General features: G+C 38.6%; 1 protein-coding gene across 1 annotated transcript in view; it reads left to right on the top strand.

Annotated features, from left to right (window-relative positions):
* The window catches only part of SHANK1 (SH3 and multiple ankyrin repeat domains 1), a 410,365-nt gene that overhangs the window by 165,207 nt on the left and 232,603 nt on the right, over nucleotides 1–12,555 (top strand). Inside the window, exon 2 of the mRNA XM_072110375.1 lies at nucleotides 4,086–4,394. Within this exon, the coding sequence (XP_071966476.1) occupies nucleotides 4,125–4,394 (270 nt within the window). The 5' untranslated portion in view covers nucleotides 4,086–4,124. The remainder of the gene's footprint in view (nucleotides 1–4,085; nucleotides 4,395–12,555) is intronic.

Here is a 12,555-nt window from a genome sequence, read left to right on the forward strand (position 1 = left end):
TGGCGCATCGCCGCTGGCTTGCACGCGACAAAAATGGGGGGGTGGGCCATCAGACAACCAGCGGATTCGGACAATGCGCAGGATTTAACATTTAGAAATGTGTCGCAAGACACGCACTTACAAACACCGGGAAGAAGCAGATGAACTCTAGCGGACCTCGGCACAGAAGCGATGGATGCAGGAACTCAGGCGCACGATCTTAGTGAATCACCGCAGACCCAAATCCTCGTCGGACAACGCACCGCGGGATCGCGACAGAACCAGTTAAGTAAATGTGCTTCAATGTCTAATATGTGATGCACATGTATCAATGATCATTAAAACTTGTTGCCAGCTTGGCTGTGTAATACTTTACTTAGAAAAGTTGGGTGATTATTTCAGTTCCGCTTGGATTATGTAGTAAAATTCAGCACAATGTTCAAGGCATATGCTACGGAGGGGATAGTACTGTTTTCTTTACTTGGCATTTCATTGAACTGTAACCCTGACAACTTTACGTATGTAACACATTTGAAGTGGATTTCAGATATTGGTTTCTATTGTGCTATTTGGTAAATGCTAGGTTAGAAGTGTGGACCGGGTGCAATAATATAAATATGGGATGAAGGTAGAATTAACTATGAATGATCCATTTCATTCAAGGCCACTGTTGAACCCATTTGCCCCCAATGTGACATATGACTGTTTGTGATGGGGAGAAAAGCAAATACAGTAAAATATTTGCTATGCAGTTATCCCATCTCATGTCTGCACACACTCTTCCTTGGAAAGGTAAAATATTACATCTAGTCACACCAAATACATTTGTAACATCTGAGACATAAATGACTGTTTACTAAGGCACGCTCTAAGAAATTTTGGCTTATAAACCACAAAACTCGAGTTTACTAGATGTTTGTGTCCAATGTAGCATAAATCTTATGTATCCAATATAGCGTTTGTTTCCAACATCTTATTATTCATGGATGATGCTGCTAGATAACATTCAAGGTGTAAATTCAAGGAATTCAGGGATATTGCCATAAGAAGACATTGCACAAAATGTTCACCTTTGGAATAAAGTAAAAAGCAAGGAGAACATAAATATGCGCATGATCATTTTATTTAAAGGTATCCAACCGAGCAACATTTCAAAATGGGTCGTAGTCAAAGGGTTATTTTTTAATTTTTCCTTTCTCTTTTTGACTTTTGACTATTGACTTTCAAGTAAAGGCAAAAATGTGGGAAGCCGTCCCTTTATCAAAATTATTTTTACACAGTAAGAGAATCAGGAGTGCTTATAAGTAGACCACAAAATCAGAAACAAATGTAAATGTAAAAAAGGAGCTTTTATTTAGATTCCTACTGTTATAAAAAGTAGACATTCATTCAGATTTATATCAGCGGTAGTTGGTCTGTGTGGTTGGTTTATGGTCTTTGATTTTGACTTATTGCCAGAAAAACTTATATTTCTTGGGTTTGGTTTATCATTTTTGATGGTTGGGGACAATTGACAAGTTGAATAACCAGTAGGCATTGCAAAATTCAAGATGGTTTGCCTCTTCTGATGTTTTATCTTGACCTAACGCAAAGACAACTTGACTTATTGGTTCAAAAAAGAGATCCACCTAGATTACTGCTGGCAACTCCAGCAACCAGCCAAGTATTATCCATGCAGTGGTGACTGCAGGAGCAATGTAGTATTAAAGGAAGGCATGCTCTGTTTTAGGAATCCTAATTGGGGGTAGGGGGTGATATACCATGATAAGGCATTTGTTCTGCAGTTGTATTTAAGAGACAACTACTTTATATTTCACCACCATCAACACAAAAAAGAAGACGTTTGGTATGGCTTCCAGGTTTCCTTTGTCATCATCTGCTAACATTTAGTATGTGGGGAAAGAGGACATTGCACGGATCCTCATATCATACCCATAACTCTTATGGCTATTGTAGCATTTTATTAAATTTTCCTTATGAATTTGCCTTATGAAGATAACAGAAATGTATTAAGTTATGTACAATGTTATATTTGCTATACTTAAAATAAATAAATTAAAATAAATCACAAAATTTATGCTGTCAAAAGTTATGCTGAAAATTCTTAAATTATTATTTATGTTATTGTTTGTATAATGAAAAGTTATGCAGTTTTCCCAAATACTTTCTGTATCAATTTCTCGCTGTTTTCTAGATCTCTGCTTGCTGTCAATCTATAGAAAGCTTCACTGTTTATTTCCAGTGGACAGAAATCTGACCATGGTCACACAGGCTTGTTATATCACACGGCTCTGATTACTGTCTGTGATATAACGAGCCGTGCATCTCTGTAACCATGGTCAGATTTCTGTGCACTGGAAGTAAACATAGAAGCTTTTTATAGCAGGACAGAAAGCAGAGATCTAGAAAACCATGGGGAATTGATACAGAAAGTATAATGAAAATATTTATAATTTTTTATCATGCAAACAATAACATTAATTTGCCAAAATGAGAATACCCCTTTAAGTATCTGCTCCTAGTAAGATTTTCAGCCCTCGTGTCATCATGTAAATAGGCAGTAAGAACACCCAACTTACAAATGTTACAAACACACCTTGCTGCCCACTGCGACCTCTGATGAAGCTCTTTGAATACAGGCGGTCCCCTACTTAAGGACACCCGACTTACAGACAACCCATAGTTACAGACAGACCCCTCGGACCTCTGGTGAAGACCCCTCTGGTGAAGCTTTCTGGATGCTATACTATAGTCCCAGGTTGCAATGATCAGCTGTAAGGTGTCTGTAATGAAGCTTTATTGATAATCCTTGGTCCCATTACAGCAAAAATGTTTAAACTCCAATTGTCACTGGGGCCAAAAAATTTTTTTGTCTGGATCTACAATTCTAAAATATACAGTTTCGACTTACATACAAATTCAACTTAAGAACAAACCTCCGGACCCTATCTTGTACGTAACCCGGGGACTGCCTGTACTGGTAATTTACTGAACAGCAGTCCCAAGCTGCAATGATCAACTGTAAGGTGTCTGCTATTAAGCTTTATTTTTAATCATTATTCCCATAACAACTCAAAATTTTGAAAACCAAAATGTCACAGGGGCAAATTTCTTTTTTGGTATGGAGTAACACAGTGTTACACTGTTCCAACTTACATACACATTCAACTGCCTGTACAGGTGTACACAGTTGTAAAACATTAAATTGAGTAATACATTTCACTTTATATTTTATCATAAAAATATAAATTAATCTGAAAATTAACATGAAAATAAAAAAAATCATAACTGGTCCTTTAGATGTCCCTACATAAGGGGTGGCAATCAGGTCACCACCAACTTTTTTCCCACACTGCATAGTTACTATCCCCAGAAAATGAACTTTGCAAGTCCTTCATATGAGTGTATCTTTCACCTCATGTCTGCTCTTCACCCCACCCTTCAGCAGTGCAGATCAGAAGATGACACACCCCTCCTGACTTGCTGCTCCTTCTGGCAGGGTGCCAGATAGGCTTGCAAAGTTCATTTTCTTGGGAGACGAACTATGCATTGTTTAGCTAAAAACAATGTGGCACAAGTTAGTATACTACTATGGGAACTTGTCATTAGACTTATTAGAGAAATCTGGTGACAAATTTACTAATGAGTGTTTTTTTAACTTTATACAACTTCTCGCCATTATTTTGGTTTTAAAACAGATTGGTCAACTGCTGTAGGGTAATGGTTATTATTTGTACTAGTTTCCACTTTTCTTTAAAATTCCTTTCTAGTGTGCAAACAAAGGGGGGATTTATTGTGCTTCAGTGCATGATGGTAACCCCTCCTCCATGCATGCGTTATATATACGAAGAGGTGTGGAAGTGGAATAAGCTGTGGTTAAAAATTGCAATTCCTGGCTTTGAACCATTTATGGCAGAAAACTGGTGTACAAAGTAAATCCCCCCTCCAATGTGTGTTACTCGGTAGGAGGCAATGTTGCGTTCTAGAGAAAGCAACCCTCTTAGGGTGAAACGCTTGAAATCTAGCAACCTTTAAGAAATGATGATAGAAAAACCTCTACATTGCAAATAATGTAACTAATAAATTCCTTCTTGTTCTTCACTTAGCTGGCCCTGTAATGCTGCCGTGGTTTCGCCTTCCTGACAATGCCCCAGAGCCCTGTATCAAGCGAGGAGGAGAGGAGGAGCATCTCCGGATATCCTGGGGAAGATTCAGACTCAGACACCTCCAGAGAGGACACTGTCCCTGGAGGGAAAAACAATCCCACTTCTGCCACCAGCAAAATTAGCCCTAACCCTCTTTCAGCATCCTCAGTAGCAGCAAGAAGAATAAAAGAGAGATCCATGTCTGTTCCCGACGATTCCAATTTCAGTATGATGGTCTTTCGCATTGGTATCCCTGATCTTCATCAAACAGTAAGGATTGGGAGCAAATGGGTGTGACATCAAAAGATATGTTGGCATAATATATACTTGCACATTTGATAATGTTGATCTGCTAAAGTTCTACAGAATACTTACAGAATGCAATCAAGCTCATAGTTATCCTTGAACTCTGTTTCACTTCTAAGGACTAATGTTTGGGTTAAAAGAACCCAAAATATAATAGATCCTAGAGCTAAATGATTGGCTAAAAAGTCACCCCAAACGTGTTGTTTGATAAATCTTTAGGCACTATTATCGTCTCAGATTGTGTCAGACCCACTCCAGGATAGGCTGGTCTGACCCAGATTCTAGTTTTTTTTTTAAAGAAATTAGTATACTGAATGATACACTGATATCAATTTCTGATATGTTCATACACCATTATAGACTATCCATCATAGTACAACAGAAGTATGACCTTTATTTTACTTGTTTAGGTCTGTGATAAGTTAAAGCTTTGTTTGCTGCACATTTAGTGTCAATTCCAGGAACTGTGGCAGGATTATATCTATTTTTATTCTGAAGAGTGATTTCTTTTGAATTGATTTGATATAACCAGGTGAAACAGGAAAGGACTTTGCTGCTGTCAAACTGCTTCTCATTCACAGTTTCCCTGAAAGTAGGACACCACCTGAATATAAGACCTAGTGCAATTTTTTCAAGCTTAGAAATATAAGGCCTCCCCTCAAAATAAGACCTAGTGGCAGTCATTGCATAGAATCACTGACTTCCGCGGTGCAAATGCACTACGAGCAGCAACCTGGTCATGAAGGGGTCATTTGGTCATTTAAGAAGAATGCTATTGCTAAACATGATAAATTGGGGCCAATGATTCAAATAGAAATGGAGCCCCATGAAATTCAGAGTTTGGGGAGTTATAAGGATATTATAGATTTTGTTTATATGATGGTCTAGTCGATATGATGGATTAGTTTGAGGATATATAGAGGACAGGCATCAGAAACACACCACATAGCCTATCTAGACTGCTCTTAATTTACTTTCAGGTTTTATTACTTATCCCAGAAATATTAAACTGCTTACTTACCACCCACTCTATCTTTACACCCAGCATTTGGGTCCCGTAAGCCCATGTGATATTATAATCACAGCGTGGACTTTAGGCCCCTGCCCGATGTTAGGCTTTCCTTGTCTCATACCCACTGCGTGTCCCGTGCCTCTATGCATCTCTGCAATCATGGACTGAACACTTGATCGCTAGGATTGAGGAGCAAGTAAAAATGAGTAAAAACCAGTTATGGTGGAAAAGCAAGGAGTAAAAGAAATATAATTGAATGCTGAGGAAAGGCAAGTATGTACTCCAAAAATTTGTTTGCCCATCCATTTGCTATCACAGACATGTGATACATCATAATTTGTGGCATATAGTGTCGGACACCCTTAAAATGACAGTTTTAAAGTTACACAGTCAGAAAAAATTAGCTAAAATAAAAAGTAGCCATTAAACATGCAAAGAAAAGCGAAAATGTATCTGGTCCTGAATGCACTACGATAATTATCTTGGTCCTGTATGTATTAGGATTACTTAATGGTATACAAGATTGATAGGGGGTTCCAATACCCCCTCGAATCAGCTGTTATCAGCAGCTGATAAACAGAGGCTGGTACAGGAAGCAGACAGGTCCATTCTACTATTATACTGAGAACTGAGTGGTCTGGTCCTTGTTCTATTGTTCTATTCTCTGCTTGCTAGCTTCTGATAACAGCTAAGTTCTTTGTGGGGTTACTAGCTTTTAGGCCCCCAAAAGTCTAATATATTTAGGTTCTATCATATATGTTATCAATAATTTTATCCAGTAAATATACACTGCTTGGCCTTAGGGGAGTTGGCTAGATGCCATAGCTATGACAGCTATGTCGTGTGTATGACCGACTTAAACTACAATTACAGATGAAGCAAAGTTTAAATAGACACCGTCTGCATTAAAAAGGCTTTTAAAGTTTTTTTCTGAAATTTTGAAAAATCCATAGAGGATCTTGGGTTAGCAGGTTGACCTTGCACATCCTTGACCTTGAGAGAGTTATAATAGTATATTTCCTATTTTCCTAAAATGCTCACATTTGTTTCATATTACTCATTGCCTGCTTGTCCAAACTACATAATTTGTCATGCACTATTAGCTCACTTTGAGAAGTCATTGGCCTGCCAAACAGGCTTGCTTAGTATGAAGGTGTAATTATTCAAAAACAGCAAATCATTTACCTTCGGTGGTCTTCTGGGTGATATCTACATGCAATTCTGGAAACCAAAATATTCTAAACTACTGAAATGATTCATAATGTTGACAAAGGCATTTTTAAAATCAGCATAGAGTAGGCTATTGGAACCTGCCACTAGCTAAAAAAAATCACACTTGTGACAGGTTCCTTTTAAATGAGGTAAGGTTTGCTTTGCAATCCCTTACTGTACCTAAATTTCCACCTCATGTTATTGTGAGGTCTCTGGGGGTGTCATTACTGGTAAGTTATGATTAATCTCTAACTCAGCACAAGCAAAATCAAATAACTGTTGCTCCCTTTGGCTTACTGTTTGTTCTCAAACTCAACCTCTCATTAAATCCTGTACTCTACTGTATATGAAGTGCAATAGGGAGTGTTCAGTAGTTAGTTTAACAAAGGTTACGTTGGAAATTTAAGTTGGTTAAATTTTGCTGAAGGCAGTGAACAATTTGTTTCATCAGTATATTATTTTAGCTGCCATTATACAGTCACCAGGCTCTAGATGTAAATTTCCTGAAACAGAAATCTTACCAGATAATACCCAAAGTGAAATGGACATGCCCTGTAAATACCAGTACTGATCATCACCCTTAAATGCAGATTATGCTCGACCTCTTACAAACATTTTGTGGTGTCATCTGTAGGGATGTGGTACCTCTACAGTTGTACAAAAGTCACCAATAATGCAATACTTTGACAAATTACTATTACAGGAACTGTATTCAATATTATTTGGACAAAATATGTACATTTTATTTAACCCCCGTATTGCAAAATGCTTTCAATTATTCCATGCACTGTTTAATTAAACACTATGAAGTACAACCAAACCATATTGCATAGGCCACTGCCTCACTGCTAACTTTAAACCATTTTTATCCAATAAACATTGCACTGGCATTTCCAAATAATGTAAAATGTATGACCAAAAGCTACATTGTGTCCATCCATCCCTTAGGTTTACTGTCTAATTTTATGCTATCACTGCCTGTCAGTCTTCAACCATGGTTTGCTTAACTCTGTTTATTTGTGCTTTACAGGTCACTTTGTTATAGGCTGATATTTTTAAAGGGTATATGCAGGCCGTGTTTGTTAATAGCCCTGTAGAGCTGCGCATATATACCTTTATGCAGGTTGTTTGTGAAACATTACCCAGCGAGGCCTGACTGCAGTGTGGGGTCAGCTGGATTCCCAGGGACCACAGCGGCTGGCTAGTATAGCCTAGCTCCAGAATTGTGTAACAGTGGCTTGTTCCAAAAGAACAGACCCTGGGAGGCCTGTGATGTCAGCAGCAGGCCAGGGATCACACTTGAGAATGGGAATCTTTGCAAAACTCATAAAGGCCTGTAATTTGCCATTTCATTTATGGACTCCCATAGCATCAGGGGGATCAGCAGCTCATGGTGGTGAGGTTGTGACAGCTGCAAAGGCCACCTGATGAAGCAGATGAAGAGGAGGACCAGATGAAGTGTACTTGTCCATTGGTATTGTCACGCTGCACCCAGACACCTTTCTTGGATCAACTTGCCATATAAAGTTAGGCTTTCCTCTCTGCAAGCCTCTCTTGTAGCTGCTTATGCAATGTTGCAGCCTGGTCATGGGGAGATAAAGGTGCTGGCTCAGGCAGTGTTACTGCAGCTGAAAGTTTTGGGCTCCATGGCCCGGGTCATATCCTGATACAGTCAGTGGGTAGCCACAGGTCTCTGGAGGGGTTGAGCTGCAACCACAATTACAGTTTCTATTTGCCTTTATTGTATTCTGGTTCCTCTTCTGGAGGTGATGGTGTTGAAGACAGGAGCGGGACTTGGAAACTAGGTTAGGCTTGGTCTTTGCCGCTGGTGGCTTTTGGCGGACAGGAATTTCTTGCAGAGTAGCTACAGTTTCTGCTTGTGACAGTTAATTGCACACAAGGACTCATATGGCAGCAGTGTTTGGGTTATCGGTCAATAAAGTCAGCAAGGCACAGAAGTATAACCTCCTATTCGTGACATCACTTACAACATTATCCCACCGGGGCATGACCACAGTGTGGAGGCAGCTGGATTCTCAGAGAAAGTAGTGGCTGGCTTAGTGTGGCCTAGCACCAGAAATGTGTCACGGAGGGCCGTTACGTCAGCGGCAGGCCAGGGATCACACTTCATAACAGGAGCCTTTACTAAACTCACAGTTTCTTTAACCCCTTAGTGACCACACATACCAGTTTCTAAGGGGCCTTAGGCTGGGCCGACGGATTTCTCCGCCAGCCCAGCCTAATCTGCCTGTCAGCCAATGCAAGTGCATAGGTTGACATTACTAATGCACTGCAGTACATGCATTAATATGAACAAGTGATAACATGATGACTAGTTTATGTACTATTACTATATAAATAGAAAAGTAAAAAAAAACACAAAATAATGTTAAAATTAATTAAAATTCCCCAAAAGCCCCCAATACATATAAAACAATATAGAATAAAAAAGTGGGAAAAAAAATCACAACAGATTAGATATTACCACGTCCCAAAATACCCGACTTTTAACATAGTTACTGAATAATGTGCCCAAATGTAAGAATTGTCACTTTTTAAAGTCATTAAAAGGTCACACAGCTCCAAAAATGATAGCATTGAAAACATCAACATGTCCTGCAAAAAATTACACCTTATTACCGTCAGAATATTGTTAAATGAAGAATTTCTTTTGTTCAAAAGGTTTTAATTTGTTTAAATCTATCATTACATAATACATCCCTTATTCAACTCTGTACACAAAAAAATAAAAAAGTTATTGATTTTTATGTAGAAACATAAAATATAAAAAGTCCAACAGAGGCAAAGGATTAAAATGTCCCCTATATCCTTTAAAACAAACTTTACAAAATGGAGTCGTTCTCTGGAGGGAATGGGTTTCCGATAATGGGGCTCTGCAAACACATCATGGCACCTAAAGTGGCTATGGCACCTTAAAATCATAATCTGCCCCACAAAAGCTAAAGAGTGCCCCTTCCCTTCCGTGCCCCGCCATGTACCTAGAAAGCAGGTTACATCCACATGTTGAGTGCCCTTGTATTGAGTGCCCTTGTATTGAGTGCCCTTGTATTGAGTGCCCTTGTATGCATTATACAAATAAAAAATACATTGTTTTAAGAATTACCTGAAGCGGATGCAGCGTCTTCATTTTCTAGTCTCCGATCATCTTCCAGCGTGCTTATACACTATATCTCCCTGAGCACGGAGCCAGCAGCATACCATTTATACTCAAAACCTATACCATCTTAGAACAAGGTGAGCAGAATACATACAGTATATTAGCTTTTTACCTAACTATATGTTAGTTACTCCTTGAGTCTGGAGCGCTTGTCCTCTGCTTTTTTCCATATTGCCTGGATTCGTCTCGAGATCGTATTGAAGACGTTCCCCCAGAATTTCCCAGTGCCATCTTGTATTAATGACGAAATTACAAAATTCCAAATATAACCTTTCATTTGTTTTAATCTCTGTAAAATACTTAAATTGTTAACAAGCTTGCTATGTGCTCTTTAAATAGTTTGAGGGGTAACATTAGAAAGGAGTGATTTTTGGGGGAGGGTTTCTATTAATACAACTTCAAAAACCCCTATAGAAATAAAATGGTTAATTACTAAAATAATTACTAAATAATGACTAAATTACTAAATAATTACTAAAATAATTTTAAAAATGCTGTTTGATTTCTGATTTCCTTCTAGCATTGTAATAAGATAAAAGTACACTTATAAAATGATGCCAACACAAAGCGTAGACATGGCAAATGCTGATTAGTAACTAATTTGAGTAGTAAGACTATCAGTTTGAAAAACAGAACATTTTGAAAATAGCTATTTTTTACAATTTTTTTCCAAATTCACATTTTTTTCATAAATAAATGCAAAATATATCAACCAAAATTTCCCATTAACTTGAAGTACAACATGTCACAAAAACATAATCTCAAAACAAATTGTGTTAACTCATTTTAAAGTGATAATATGGTGAGTTTGAAAAATAGGGCTTGGTCATCAAAGCACAAATGAGCTTGCTCACCACTAAGGGCTTAATGGGAGACCCAGTCCACAGAGCAGCGGGTAACAGGCTGATAACGGTTCTTCTTGCAGGCACACACAAGGCGGTGGATTGGTTGGCTGCGGCAATGATTCCATAGGAATTTATTAGTACCTCATTCTTGATCCAGTGGTCAGAAAGCTGACAGTGACAATCTCTGTAGCAGTAGCAAAGATGTAGGCAATCCATATGTAATAAGACAATGAGCTCCCATTTATAAGTTCTTGCAAAGCTCATTCCAAAGCATGCTGAGCCGCCAACCAATTATTCTGCTGGAAAGATAACAAATGTCAACTGTACATTTGAGCAGTAAATGGAACCGAAAGCTCAGTATTGGATAGGTGTCAAACCAAGGGAAGCTTCAACTATAAAAGTAATAAAAGTTTAACCCCTTCCCGACACTATTACTATTGCGGCGCAGCGGGAAGTGACTTAACGACGCCTGCTGTACTATTAAGCGGCGCAGTAGGTGCAGGCTCACGTTCGGAGATGGCAGGGTAAAGAAAGGGGGGGGGATTGCATATCACGTGCAACAGTTGCATAACCAGAGCCGTGACAGCCCTCTGATCTGTTAGTGCCCAGGGGCTGCGTGATCTATTCCTGGAGCCGGGTCCCTGCCTACTGGAAGGACTCGGCTGTAATACACTGAGCATGCGCAGCGTGTCTTACAGTACACAGTGCAATACATTTGTATTACACTGTGTAAGCTGTATCTGAGCTTGATCAGAAGATCACTTGTTCGAGCTAACGTGTCACTAAATGACGTTTATAGGAAAATGTTCACCTTTTTCCTTTTAAGGGCCTAATTAAAGGTAACCTACCATTCAATTTCGTACATTATGAACCATACCTACTTTGACAATGCTGTAGCTATACTGATGCAGGATCATATCCTGTTTAATGCCTTAGTTGATTGGTTTTGCTGAAAAAGCAATTATAATATTCAGGACCTTGGGAAAGCTGGGCCAGGCTGTCTGCCTACATAAACATATTACACACAGAGATTTTCATTAGACATGGAGGTTAGTCAAGCATGACTAATCAACTGGATCTGGATGACTCATACACAGCAGCAGGAGGATGGTGCACCTGTGTGACCATGGTCAGATTTCTGACCACTAGAAGTAAACATATAAGCTTCCTATAGAATGACAGCAAGCAGAGAAATAGAATGCGGTGAATAATTTAAATAGAAAGTATATTGGAAAATTGTATAACCTTTTATTATACAAACAATAACATTAATTTACCAAAATGGGAATACCCCTTTAAGCGACTAAATGGCTGCGTCCTGAAGGGGTTAAAGAACATTTTTTCAAACATACTATATTGGCATTACAAAGTAACAAGTCTAAATTCCAAGTCAATAAAGACCTATAATATCCCTTTCTTCGACCTTAATGTAAAAATACACTTACATATCACGTCACAGGGATACACATATACTCTGCGTAATCCAAAGGTTTGCAACAAGAATCTGAGAACTATAATAAACATCTAACCTTTAGTAACTCAGAATAAGGTAAGGATGCTGGTTCATACCCTGTAGCTGCCTTGTAACAAAGATCAAAAAGGATTCTAAATTCATGATCCTATTGAGATGGTCTCCTCTCATTACCTGTCTAGGTACCCACTTGATACCAATTCAGGACAGCTAAAGTAGTTTAAAGGACATTTGGTGTAAACCATATATTGCTTCCTACATTCAAAACAAGCTACCACATACACAATATGAGTAGAGCTACAGTTAATATATGATTTATCTTGTTGGGTTGGGTAACAAATTAAATAAATGTATTGCTCTTATTAATACGGTCACAAGCTTCACAGCGCTTATGCCCACAGTGTTGG

Source organism: Engystomops pustulosus, chromosome 6 (assembly GCF_040894005.1).
Source record: "Engystomops pustulosus chromosome 6, aEngPut4.maternal, whole genome shotgun sequence".
Taxonomy (NCBI): Eukaryota; Metazoa; Chordata; class Amphibia; order Anura; family Leptodactylidae; genus Engystomops; species Engystomops pustulosus.